Source organism: Chiloscyllium plagiosum, unplaced genomic scaffold (assembly GCF_037043375.1).
Source record: "Chiloscyllium plagiosum isolate Xiang-an unplaced genomic scaffold, Cpla_swu_hap1 HiC_scaffold_1, whole genome shotgun sequence".
Taxonomy (NCBI): domain Eukaryota; kingdom Metazoa; phylum Chordata; class Chondrichthyes; order Orectolobiformes; family Hemiscylliidae; genus Chiloscyllium; species Chiloscyllium plagiosum.
In genome coordinates this window covers 77,108,086-77,122,628 of record NW_028270139.1, presented here as the reverse complement: position 1 = coordinate 77,122,628, position 14,543 = coordinate 77,108,086, and the positions used below count along the sequence as shown (strand labels likewise).

At 41.3% G+C, this 14,543-nt stretch overlaps 1 protein-coding gene across 1 annotated transcript in view; it reads left to right on the top strand.

The window, feature by feature from the left end:
• LOC148152146 (uncharacterized) overlaps nt 1-14,238 on the top strand; it is a 173,984-nt gene extending 159,746 nt beyond the window's left edge. Inside the window, exon 19 of the mRNA XM_087991054.1 lies at nt 13,672-14,238. Coding sequence (XP_087847180.1) covers nt 13,672-13,914 — 243 coding nt within the window. The 3' untranslated portion in view covers nt 13,915-14,238. The remainder of the gene's footprint in view (nt 1-13,671) is intronic.
• The last annotated feature ends 305 nt before the right edge of the window (nt 14,239-14,543 follow it).

Here is a 14,543-nt window from a genome sequence, read left to right as displayed (position 1 = left end):
GAGAAGGTGGTGGTGACTTGCCTTCCTGAACCACTGCAGTCAATTTAATGTTGGTTTACTCACAATACCATTAGGAAGACAGTTTCATGATTTTGACCCAGCAACGCCGAAGGAACCGTGATATATTTCCAAGTCAGGGTGGTGTGTAATTTGGAGGGGGACTTGCAGATGGTGATATTCCCATGTATTTGCTGCCCTTGACTCTCTAGGTAGAAGTGTAGTGGGTCTAGCACATTTTGTCTAAGGATCTTTGGTGAATTTCTGCAATGCATCTTGTGAATAGTATACACTGCTGTTACTAAGCATCAGTGGTGGAGGGAGTGCATGATTCTGGACGTGGTACCAATCAAGTGGGCTGCTTTGTCCTGGATGGTGTCAAGCTTCTTGAGTGTTGTTGGGTCTGCACTCATTTAGGCAAGTGGGCAGTATTCCATCACACTCTTGATTTGTGCCTTATAGATGGTGTACAGGCTTTGGGAGTCAGGGGGTAAGTTACTCGCTGCAGCATTCCCAGTTTCTGACGTGCTTTTGTAGCCATGTGTTATGTGGTGAGTCTAGTTGAGTTTATAGTCAACGATGTTGATAGTTGGGGATTCAGTGATGGTAACACTATTAAGTGACAAGGGGTAGTGGTTAGATTGTCTCTTATTGGAGATGGTCATTGTCTGGTACTTGTGTGATGCAAATGTTACTTGCCACTTGTCAGCCCAAGCCTGGATATAGATCTTGTTGCATTTGAACATGCACTGATTAATGTCTGAGAAGTTGCGAATAGTGCTAAACATTGTGCAAAATCATCAGCGAATATCCCCATTTCTGACCTTATGATGAAGGGAAGATCTTGAGAAGCTGGTTGGGCTAAGACCCTGAGGAATACCTGCAGAGATGTCCTGGAGCTGAGATGACAGACCTCTAACAACCACAACCATCTTTCTATGTGTAGGTATGACTCCAACCAGTGGCAAATTTGCCCCAGATTCACATTGTTTTCAGTTTTACTGGGGTTCCTTGGTGCCACACTTGGTTGAATGCAGCCTTGATGTCAAGGGCTGTTACTCTCAACTCACCTTAAATATCTGCTTTAATTTGTTTTCCTCCAATTGACGTCTGTGAAATTGTGAAAAATATTAATTATTTGTATTCTTTCACTTTTGATGGTGGATCATCCCAACTCTGATGTCAATCAAGTTGACTGTATAACAGCAGCAATCCTTTGGTGTCTTTTCTCCACCAGTATCCAAAGTTAAAATATATTTCTTTGGCAAGTGATGTGTAATTATACTGAAATGTCATTGGTTGAAAAGTATATTACATTACAAGCTAGTTCTCCAGGACAACATGTAACAGAAAATGATTTTAGTCATGAGATGACCCATTTCTTTTTAAAATGGCCACCCAGAAGCCCTAAAAGATGTGACAACCATTCACTGTGCATATTCCAGCAATTCACTTCCAAAACCCCAAAGCCTCTTGGCATAAGCAGCTTTTAAAATGTATCTCCAATGAGAAAAGTGCATCTCTACTAAAAGTTTTCTGGGACCATTTCTCTTACCTCCACCTTACTTGAGCAGCCAAGTGAAAAACAGTAAAAAAAACTAATACTTGGACATAAACATACCAGTCATACTGGAGTGCTGTTTTTGAGGTATTCAAAACAAGTCAGACTATTATGCAGCATTTGCAAGTTTGAATGGGATTTCCTCTGGCTGTTGCCTAAGACACTTGAAATTCATTTTTAAAAATGGTCACCTTCTTTCAATCGAATTTGCAGCCTCATACCTGGGCAAAGGTAGTGTCATTAATTACTATCAAGATTGCCATCCTTCTAAACTCTCTGGATGAATCTTCCAAATGGGAGTAGTTACATTGTGAGCATATCCCAATTTAATGACCACTGCTGCATTTGGGAGCTATGGAGATCCTGTATTGTGAGGAGCGACAAGTTCGTCATTTTCTTTCTAAGCAGAGAGAAGCAGGATGAGTGGGCTTGAGGTTGTGGCATGGTAGTGCTATTCCTGGTGCAGCAATGCTCATGTTATCATTTGTAACATGCAAAACTGGTGCGGGAGGCTTTTGACTGCACTCACATTGTTCTGCAGGCTCCACACATGAATGTGGAGAGATAGATCTGCTAATGGCTCCACCTAGTTAATGCGCAGTCAGTGCCCTCCTACTATCTCCGTCACAGGACCCAGTGCTGACAGACACTGCCTATGCTTCATGGTCCTGTTTCACTCTGTAACTGTGTGAAATGTTCTCCTTCAAGAGAAGAATGTCAGTGACTGCTGTAATATGTTTAGGTGTTGTACCTCATATCGCTGAAATCTGTAGGTATGTTGACACTGTGAGAACTGAGTGTTTGTGTTTGTATTATTGGAAGGTGTGTGAGAGGGTAAGGTTGAGTATCTGAGAATGTTAGGCTTGAATTCTAAATGTGAGAGTTTGCTGCTGCATGAGTGATGAGGATGTGGTGTACTGAATCGCATGAGAGGTTGATAGCTTGGCAATATCCTTTCAAGACTCATCCACTGACTTCTGCCACCCAAATGAGCTTACTGAACTTCTTTGTGTCACCATTACCAGATGTTTGGAACCAGGAACCAAGACTTAGTGCCACCTTGCTCCAGTTCCTCCACAGGGTGTTCCCCGAAACCTTTCTGTGCCACAGAGGAAATGTGCTGATGAGTCAAGCAGGTCATGTTTTTGCTCTCAAAGTAATGAGGAGGAAATGAATTTTCAGAATATAGTTTATTATACCTGTCCCACTACCTTGAATGTCAAAGCACCCTTGCAGCTAGCTAATGCCCTATGGAGTATTAATTATCTGAAGGTAGAACATTTTCCCCTTATGTTGGCTGAAGTGGCCCTGACAGAGCTGTCAGGGGCTGGAGTGGGAGGTTTTGATGCAGAGACCGTGAAGGGGTGGGGCAGTTTGGGATCAGGTAATTGGTAGGTCTTGAGGGACGAAGGAGGGGACAAAATTCACCACAAATTGAAGCCATAACACAAAGGAAGATGTTTGTGGTTATTCAAGGTTAAACGTCTCAACTCCAGGACCATCGCTGCAGGTGTCGCTCAGGGCAGTGTCCTCAGCATAACGATCTTCAGCTGCTTCATCAATGACCTTTCACATCATAAAGTCAGAAGTGGAGATGTTTACCAATGATTGTACAATGATTGTTACACCATTCTGTTATTGAATCAGGCTGTGTCCAAAATCTGGACAACATTCAAGATTGTTTACATTACCAGAAGGATATAGAAGCTTTGAAGAGGGTACAGAAAAGTTTTACCAAGATGGGTACCTTGTTTGCAGGATGTTAGCTATGAGGAGAGATTGAACAAACTTGATTTATTTTCACTTGAATAACAGAGAATGGGGGTGACTTGATGAAAGTTTTCAAAATTAAGAGAAGCATGAATAGAACGGATAATTGGAGCTTTCTTCCCAGTGTAGAAATGTCAATTACTAGGCATGTATTTTTCAAACAGAAGGTGGTAAGTGCCTAGAATATCCTACCAGAGGAGGTAGTGGCGGCAAATACAATAACAACATTTAAGATGAACCTTGCCAGATATATGAATAGGCAGGGAATAGAAGGATATGGACCATGTAATGGCAAATAGGTTTTTAGTTTAGAAAGGCATCATGTGTCAGTACTGTCTTGGTAGGCCGAAGGCCTGTTCCGGTGCTACTGTTCTTTATTCTTTTGTATTGCACTGACAATTGGCAAGTATCTTTCCCACCACAAAGTGTCAGGCATTGAGAAAACCCATCTGTGTCTCCTTGAAAATGAATGGCATTGTCAATATTGACGCCATCACTATTGCCATCCTTAGAATTACCATTGACCAGATACTGAACTGGACTAGCCATATAAATACTGCGGCCACAACAGCAGGTCAGAGACCAGGAATTCTGTGGAGAGTAACTCACCTCACACCCCAAAGTCTTTCAACAATTGAACAGTATGGAGAGAAAGCAGGAATAGGATTCAACGATCAGCAATGACCATATTGAATGGTGGAGCATGTTCAAAGGGCTAAATAGCCGATTCCTACTCCTGTTTCCTATATTCTATTTTCACAAGGCACAAAGCACGAATGTGATAGAATACTCTTCAGTTGTCTGGATGAATATTGTTACAAACGGGGTAAACCCACCTGCTTAATTTAAAACGAGCAACAGAGAAAAGATTTATCCTGTACAGTAATCTGGAAATATTTGAGTGGTGAAGAACTATTTAAAGTAAAAATTAACAACTTTATTTCTTAAGGTATAACAGAGAATAATTAACTAACAACCAGTCCTTACCCTAACCTATCTTTTAACTTCCCTTCTATAATACTGGTCCAATATAACTCCCAATTTAGATTTACAAAACAACATTTATCTCAAAACCAGACAGCTTTTGGTTCTTCTATTTGGATTTTCCTGTGTCTTCTTTTCTTTTTAGAAATCTCTGCGTCACAGTTCACAGGTATTTTTAAGAGAGCTATTTTTCAAGCAGTCTGTACACATGCTGGGGCTTGGCAGATCTCCTCCCAACTGGTCAATTTCCCCCGGTCTTATACCCCCAAGCATCGGATGATGTCATTGAATTTAATATATTGACAATCTTTAAATTCAAACTGGATTGGAGTTTGGTATTTTTTGGTGTATAATTTAAACAGATTGGCTGAATTTGAATTTGTTTTTGTCTCCAGGCAACGAGCTAATCAAGTTTTTCGACCAAGTGTTACATTGATATCCTATTAAGAACACTTGGTGCTGGGTCTGATAGTTCTGCTGCTTTTAACTTGCTTAAAGTACACCCAGGTCTTCATAACACCTCCACCCTTAAGGAAAAAATGAACCATCATAACGAAAAGGTGGCTTCTTTGTTTTTCTATTTTTTTAAAACACATTACCCTGACATACAGATAACTTTAATATCACTAGCATCAATGGTGACTTTAAAATGTTTTGAAAAATTTGGTGTAGTTAAAACTGGTTTGATGGTTAATATTCATTTCAAATGGTCGAATGCCTCCTGGCACGGTTCTGTCCACCAAAACGTTATGTTTTTATTCAGCAAAGCGGTTAATGGTACCACTACAATGCTGAAGTTGGGAACAAACTTCTGATAGAATCCTCTGAGCCCTAAGAATCGAAGCACCTCTTTCTTTGCGATTGGTCATGGAAATTCCTCGATGGCCTTAGTTTTTGAGTTCCATGGGGTAAACCTTCCATGACAAATGTTATGTCCCAAGAATGTCACCTCTGTTTTCACGAATTCTGTTGTATTTAAGTTTATTACCAGGTTTGCTTCTTGAAGTCATTCAAAGAGCTCTGCCAACTGTACCATGTGATCTTTCCAGGACTTATTAAAGATCACTACATCATCCAAATAGACTGCACAGTTTGTTAACCCTGCCATAACTCTTTCATGAGTGTTTGGAATGTGGTGGGTGCGCTCTTCATTCCAAAGGACATCAGTTTAAACTGACATAGCCCATTAGGGGTTACAAACGCATAAATTCCTTTTGCCAACTCTGATAAAGTTACCTGCCAGTTACCATGCATTAAGTCCTACTTGGTGATGTAACTGGCTTGTCTGCCTTTCTTGATACAGTCCTCCAATCTAGGAATTGGATATGAGTCTGATTTGTAACGGTGTATACCTTCGGATAATCCACGCAGAATCGTTGAGTCCCATCCAGTTTGGGAACTAAGATGATCGGCAAACTCCACTCACTCTGGCTTGGTTTGATGATGTCCTTGTCGAGCATGGTCTCCACCTCCTTCTGGGCTTTGAAAGGATTAAGCCGATAGGGGTGTTGTTTTATCGGAGCAGTATTCCCTACGTCTACTTCATGTACAATAGCATTAGTCTGCCCCATCTGATTCTTACATATGTCCTTATACTGCAGTAACAAATCTTTCAACTGTGTTCTATGCTCCAGAGACAGATAGCTTACTAACCTATCCCACTCCTCAAGGACTTCCTCATTTTTAAAATCTATTTTGAGGCACCTCAAAATCCACATCATCTGGATTTGAATCCTCACTATGTGGGGCAATAACTACCACCTGTTTCTCCAGTTCTTTCTCTCTAGCATAATACAGTTTCAACATGTTCATATGACATACTCAATACTTTTTTTCCCTATCTGGGATCTTTACTAGATATTCCCTGTGACTCAACTTTTCTCAGTTTGATCGACACCACTAAACCTGGCTTTGAAAGATTCTCGTATCACTAACACATCTTCCCCTCCAGAAAATGTCTGAGTTTCAGAGCTTTTATCTGCCATCTGTCTCATTCTATACTGTGCCCTCTTTAGGTGTTGTTTAGCTTACTCACCTACTTGGTTTAATTACTCCCTCACCTCTGATACATAACCTAAGTGTGAGATCTCCGACTTTGGTCCTGTCAATTTTTCTTTAATTAATTTCAAAGGGCCTCTCACTTCATGACAGTATATTAACTTAAAGGGAGTAAACTGAGTGGATTAATTTGGGGCATCTCTAATGGCAAACAATACGAATGAGATACCTTTATCAAAATCATTCGGCTAGTCCTGACAGTATGCTCTCAACATGGGTTCAAGGTCTGATGCCACCTTTCTAAAGCTCCCTGGGATTCAGGATGATATCCACTGGATTTAAAGTGCTGTATATCTAAGCTATCTATGACCTCCTTAAACAGCCCAGCAGTAAAATTTGACCCTTTGTCCGACTGAATCTCTCTGGGCAGCCCATACTGTGTAAAAAATGCTACTAACTCCTCTACGACTCTTTTTGCCTTGATACTTCATAATGGAATTGCCTCCAGAAATCTGGTAGACACATCCCTTATGGCTAACAAGTCCTGGTTCCCACTTTTAGTTCTTGGGAGGAGACCTACACAGACGACTGACTGATGACTCACAGGCGCGAGACCTTCCTGCCTCAGATGACTGACTGTTTGCACATTCTCCCCGTGTCTGCATGGGTTTCCTCCGGGTGCTCCGGTTTCCTCCCACAGTCCAAAAATGTGCAGGTTAGGTGAATTGGCCTTGCTAAATTGCCCATAATGTTAGATGAAGGGGTAAATGTAGGAGAATGGGGTCTGGGTGGGTTGCGCTTCAGCGGGTTGGTGTGGACTTGTTGGGCTGAAGGGCCTGTTTCCACACTGTAACTAATCTAATCTAATCTACAATCAATTATGACCTGTGTGAAAGGTTCTTCAAATGCGGGGGTTGGCAACAAAGGTGCTGGTTTTATTACTACCTGTGGCTTGACTACCATTTGGCATGTATGACATGCACGGCAAAAGTTAACCACATCCTTGTGCATTCCAGACCAATAAAAATATTTTTGTATCTTAGCCTGAGTCTTTCGTATCCGTAGGTGACCTCCTACAGGTAGTTCACATGCTACCTATAACACCTGCTGTCTGTATGCTACTGGCAACATAATCTGGTGCACTTTGGCCCATTTCTCATCTGCACTAACATGCCATGGTCTCCATTTCGGTCTTAGATTAGATTAGATTAGATTCCCTACAGTGTGGAAACAGGCCCTTCAGCCCAACCAGTCCAAACCAACCCTCTAAAGAGTAACCTACCCATTTCCCTCTGACTAATGTATCTGACGCTACGGGCAATTTAACATGGCCAATTCACCTGACCTGCACATCTTTGGACTGTGGGAGGAAACCGAAGCACCCGGAGGAAACCCACGCAGACACGAGGAGAATGTGCAAACTCCACACAGACAGACAGTCGCCCAGGGCTGGAATTGAATCTGGGACCCTGGGAATGCTATGAGGCTGCAGTGCTAACCAACCTTCCCGAATATTCTCTGCCTCCTTTTCAGAGTACTCATCCACACATATCTCTTTTATTGTCTTGTCTTGCTGTTGCAAGTCTCTTAGCTTTTCAGGACTAAACACATCCGTCTGACCCTCTGCCTGTTCAGGTTTTTCCTGCACCATTATGTCAAACAGGGTATCTGCTAACTGAACCTCAACTCTTTCATCTTTCTCTTTACTTTTCACTTCATTCTGTGACTTATGATAGTGGGATCTGGTTACTATACAGTCTGGGAAAATACCAGGATATTTATGTTTTAACTCCTCAGTTTCTTTGTCTTCCTTGGGCTTCTCCACAACAAGGGGTGTCACTCCCACCTTGGATGCTGCCAAATCATTCCCAAGAACAAATTGAATTCCTGGAGCTGACACTCTGTCAATCACTCCCACTGTAACTTCCCCAGTGTTAAGTTGGCACTCCAACCTGATTTTACACAGGGGAACGCTAAATTTCTGTCCATCTATCCCACAGATTACCACACTCTCGAGTAACAGATCAGAAAGGGTGCATATTCGCTCATCTCTTTCTGTCTGTGACTGGTTAGATCCTGTGCCTCTCAAAATTATAACTTCTTGTCCTGTTCTTTCCGAGTATACTTTACCCACAGAGGCAAATTCTTTGTAGAGACCAGGTACTAACTCCATACCCAGCCCCTGCCTCGGCTGTGCAGCTTCTCGGCTCCTCTTGGGGTCTCCTTTCCTACCTTCATTAATGCCACTGGTTTAGTTTCTTTTACCACATCCTTTTCCATAGCACCTTTCTTTAACAACCAACACTGTGTCTTTACACATCCCACTTTACCATAGTGGAAACGCCTGAGGCCTTTCATCTCCTTTTGATTCTTTTGGGCTTCTCTTTTTATCCTGTGGTAAATTCTTACCAGTGTTCTCGCCTCTTGGTTTAGTATTGTAGGAGCTCCCCTTCTCACAACTTCTATCCCTCACGGACGAAATTCTGGGCGGAAGCTTGTCTTATGCACCAACATGTGCTCATCTGCTAACTCTGCTGCCCTTCTCACTTCCTGAACTTTCTGTTCCTCCATGTGAATTCTTATTGTCTCTGGAAGTGAGTTTTTAAGCTCCTCCAGCAGAATAATCTCTTAGAGCCTCAAAGGTCTTATCTAATTTCAAAGCACATACCCATTGATCAAAATGACTATGTTTAATTCTTTTGAACTCAATATAAGTCTGACCTGGTACCTTCTTTGTGTTTCTGAACTGCTGTCTATATGCTCTGGTACCAATTCATGAGTACTTAAAATAGCCTGTTAACCTCTTCATAGTCTCTTGACACTTCATCTAACAGTGCACCAAATACCTCATTAGCTCTGCCTACCAGTTTAGTCTGAACGAGCATTACCCATAAATCCTCGGATCACTCCATCTGCCTAGCCAATTTTTCAAATGAAATAAAGAAGGCTTCAATATCTTTCTCATCAAAGCTTGGCAGAGTTTTGACGTTTATATATATCACTCCCTTCTCTTAATTTTCATCCTGTAAACTTGACTTTGCTGACTAAGTCGCAACTTCTCAAGTTCAAGTTCTCTCTCTCTCTCTCTCTCTCTCTGTTTATCTTCTAACTCCATTTACCTCAATTGTAATTTGGGTTTTCTACCTCTACTGCACTTTTCTGTTTCTCTCTCACACCTAAGTGTTTCAGCAATTCCCTTACAACTTCAGATTTTGTCCTTAGTTAAACCCAAATCTAACTTATTTGCTAATTCTAAAAGTATGGCCTTTTTCTTTCCTTCTAAAATTTCTTGGCAAATTTGAGAATCATCTCAAATCTCAGAACCTCTTTAGCAACTTTAAGAGGCATTTCTCTCATTTTTAATTTAATTAACTACAAATCACCAAAATTAAACAAATTGTCTCACCAAAAATTTACTTAAAGATTTAGGACACTAACCTGCAAGTGTTCATATCTGCTGGGATTTTTTCATACCCCCAAATCTATTCAAATCTGTCTAAACCAGTCCAAATCCAGGATGAGCCCCCAAACTGTTACAATATGGGGTAAACCTCATCCTTAATTTAAAACCAGCAACACAAAAGATTTATTTCATGCAGTAATCGGCAAAAATTCGAGTGGCCAAGAACTATTTATAGTAAAAATTAACAACTTTATTTCTTAAAGTATAACAGAGTATGTCCAAGTCCTTACTCTAATCTATCTTTTATCTTACCTTCTATAACACTAGTCCGATAAAACTCCCAACTAAGATTTACAAAACAACACTTAAATCTGCAATTTGAGAGGGAGAGGGTACAGTCGGAAGTGACAGTACTTCTGTTGAATAAAGGGAACTATGGAGCTATGAGGGAGGAGCTGGCCAAAGTTCAATGGTGCAATACCTTAGCAGGGATGACCGTGGAGGAACAATGGCGGATATTTCTGTGTATAATGCAGAAGTTGCAGGATCAGTTCATTCCTAAAAGGAAGAAAGATCCCAGGAGGAGGCATGGGTGGCCGTGGCTGACGAGGGAAGTAAAGAAATATATAAAGTTAAAAGAGAAAAAGTATAACATAGCTAAGATAAGTGGGAAAACTGAGGACTGGGAAGCTTTTAAAGAGCAACAGAGGATTACTAAGAAGGAAATACGCAGAGGAAAAATGAGGTACGAAGGTAAACTGGCCAAGAATATTAAGGAGGATAGTAAAAGCTTTTTTAGGTATGTGCAAGGCAAAAAAATGGTTAGGACAAAAATTGGGCCCTTGAAGACAGAAACAGGGGAATATATTACTAGGAACAAAGAAATGGCAGAGGAATTAAATGGGTACTTCAGATCTGTGTTCACTGGGGAAGACACAAGCAATCTCCCTGAGGTAACAGCGGCTGAAGGACCTGAACTTAAGGGAATTTATATTTGCCAGGATTTGGTGTTGGAGAGATTAGGTCTGAAGGTTGATAAGTCTCCAGGGCCTGATGGTCTGCATCCCAGGGTACTGAAGGAGGTGGCTCAGGAAATCGTGGATGCGTTGGTGATTATTTTCCAGAGTTCAATAGATTCGGGGTCGGTTCCTGAGGATTGGAGGGTGGCTAATGTTATACCACTTTTTAAGAAAGGTGGGCGAGAGAAAGCAGGTAATTATAGACCAGTTAGTCTGACCTCAGTGGTGGGAAAGATGCTGGAGTCTATTATAAAGGATGAAATTACTGCACATCTGGATAGTAGTAACAGGATAGGACAGAGTCAGCATGGATTTATGAAGGGGAAATCATGCTTGACTAATCTTCTTGAATTTTTTTGAGTATGTAACTCTGAAGTTGGACGAGGGAAATCCAGTAGATGTAGTGTACCTGGACTTTCAGAAAGCTTTTGATAAAGTCCCACACAGGAGGTTAGTGAGTAAAATTAGGGCGCATGGTATTGGGGGCAAAGTACTAGATTGGATTGAAAATTGGTTGGCTAATAGGAAACAAAGGGTAGTGATAAACGGCTCCATTTCGGAATGGCAGGCAGTGACCAGTGGGGTACCGCAGGGATCCGTGCTGGGACCGCAGCTTTTTACAATATATGTTAATGATATAGAAGATGGTATCAGCAATAACATTAGCAAATTTGCTGATGATACAAAGCTGGGTAGCAGGGTGAAATGTGATGAGGATGTTAGGAGATTACAGGGTGACCTGGACAAGTTAGGTGAGTGGGCAGATGCATAGCAGATGCAGTTTAATGTGGATAAATGTATGGTTATCCACTTTGGTGGCAAGAACAGGAAGGCAGACTATTACCTCAATGGAATCAATTTATGTAAAGGGGCAGTACAGAGAGATCTGGGTGTTCTTGTACACCAGTCAATGAAGGTAAGCATGCAGGTACAGCAGGTAGTGAAGAAGGCTAATAGTGTGCTGGCCTTCATAACAAGAGGAATTGAGTATAGAAGCAAAGAGGTGCTTCTGCAGCTGTACAGGCCCCTGGTGAGACCACACCTGGAGTACTGTGTGCAGTTCTGGTCTCCAAATTTGAGAAAAGACATTCTGGCTATTGAGGGAGTGCAGCGTAGATTCACGAGGTCAATTCCTGGAATGGCAGGATTACCTTACACTGAAAGACTGAAGCGACTGGGCTTGTATACCCTTGAGTTTCGAAGACTGAGATGGGATCTGATTGAGACGTATAAGATTATGAAAGGATTGGACACTCTGGCAGTAGGAAACATATTTCCACTGATGGGTGAGTGCCGAACCAGAGGACACAGCTTAAAAATACGGGATAGACCATTTAGGACAGAGCTCAGGAGAAACTTTTTCACCCAGAGAGTGGTGGCTGTGTGGAATGCTCTGCCCCAGAGGGCAGTGGAGGCCCACTCTCTGGATTCATTTAAGAAAGAGTTGGATAGAGCTCTCAAAGATAGTGGAATCAAGGGTTATGGAGATAAGGCAGGAACAGGATACTGATTAGGAATGATCAGCCATGATTATATTGAATGGCGGTGCAGGCTCGAAAGGCTGAATGGCCTACTCCTGCACCTATTGTCTATTGTCTATTGTCTATTGTCTATCTCAAAGTCAGGCAGCCTTTGGTTCTTCTATTTGGATCTTCCTGTGTTTTCTTTTAGGAATTTCTGCATCACGTGTTACTGATTGACAAGGTACTTTTAAGTGTGCTATTTTTCAAGCAGCCTATTTACATGCTGGGGCTTGGCAGTTCTCCTCGCAACTGTTCAATTTTCCCTGGTCTTATACTCCAAAGCATTGACTTACGTCATTGGCTTTTAAGATTGTCAATATACTAAATTCAAATTGGATTGGAGTTTGGCATTTTTCGGGGTACAATTTAAACTGATTGGCGGAATTTTAATTTGTCTCCAGGCAACAAGCTAAACAAGTGTTACATTGTTACCTTATTGAGAACACTTGGTGCTGGGTCTGATAGTTCTGCTGTTTTTAACTCTCTTAAAGTACACCCACATCGTCATAACAATACAACTCTAATAACACTTAGGAAACTTGACATTAAACAGGACAAAGAAGCCCACTTGGTTCCCTTTCCACCACCTTCAGCAGCTGCACCCTTGTGCATTGATACACAGTGGCTACAGTGTGTATTATCTATAGGATGTACTGCAAGAACTGACCAAGATCCTCGATAGCAACTTCAAAATCGACAACTTCTACCAAATGGCCTTACCAAGTGACGGAGCATGCTTATATAGCCAAATGACTGACTTCGGCTGCTACTTTGCATGTTAGCAGTTATATTCATAGGGACAAGTGCGGCAGATATTTGGGAATGCTACCACCTGCAAATTTCCCTCCAAACTATTAACGATCCTGACTTGGAAATGTAATGTATCGCTAATCCTCCAGTGTCGCTGCGTCAATATCTTATATACTTCTCTGCAACTGAATTGTACTTGCACCAAATGGACTGCAGTGGTTCAAGAGGCAGCTCATTGAGAAGGTTGGGTTGAGCAGTAATTGCCAGAGCAGCAATGATGTTCGTCCTAGCGAATGAATTTTCTTTTAAAAACATGGAAAGGGAGAGGTTGTTGAGAGATTTGAGGGAGACGTCCCTCTCTTACCCACCTAATGACTGAGCAGGATGGCCTGCTGGGCTTCCCCTCTGACTCAATATTAAGACTTTTATATTTCCAATATTTAACCACTTAAGGGCCTCAGTTAGGATAAGGGCAGGTGGGTTGCTCCAGGTCCAGCCCACTCCACATAGCATTGCAGATTGGTAAGGGCTGGGTGGGAAAGCAGCTAGATAGCACATTTTCATACGTTCCACTCCCTACCCATCTAAAAACCCACCAGGTTTAATACATCTATTTGTTAAATTGATTGTTTTTTTAACCACGCGGCTTTTGTTTTCTAACTGCAGGTTAGTGACGGGGCAGAGTGCATTTTCATCCCAAAAAGACTATTCCTGGACGAGGCACCAGTCAACTCGAGGCATGCTACAATGGAGTTAGCGAACACTTACCCAAGTGAACAAATCGTTAGACAGAACTTTGCCAGGCAACAGGAATGGAACTTGTATAAAACTAAACTTGTCAAACAACTAGTAAGTGATAGTGTAAAGCAGAGGTCTGGTTTGGTAAAGCTAAGGAAGAAAATCTTGTAATGTTGGTTCCAATACAACTTAAATTACTACATGGTAGCAATGTTATTTAAGCTGTAATGAATGCTTTGACTACTTAGCAAGATAGGCCGAAAATGTGGGCAATATGTGGCCTGTTTATCAGACAGTGGACAGCCAGCATGTATGCATTTCAGGCTTATTGAGAAAAGAACAAGTAAAAGATGACTTTTTAATGACATTGAAATAGATATAAGGTCCTATAAATTATCATTCCTAAATTTCTTGAACAAAAAAAGTGTTGTATTAATCACAATAATTGATTTACCATCATATTTGCTTTATAATTGTGACTAAAACAGAAAATAAAAATTATTTTGAAAATTATTTCACAGTTTTTGATTTAAATGTTTCTTACATCTTTGATGTTTTACTCCCATTTTCCACCAGTTTCATATACGTGGAAGCAATGAATCACTGGGATCACTGTGTCCTGCCTTGTGTTGAAAACACAAACTACGTACTTGCAACTTGAGTACAAAATCAGCACCATTTTAGAAATTAAGGCTGGATATTAGGGGGTAAATTCAGAACAGAAATGCGGAGACATTTCTTCAGCCAAAGAGTGGTGGGCCTGTGGAATTCATTGCTGCAGAGTGCAGTGGAGACCGGGA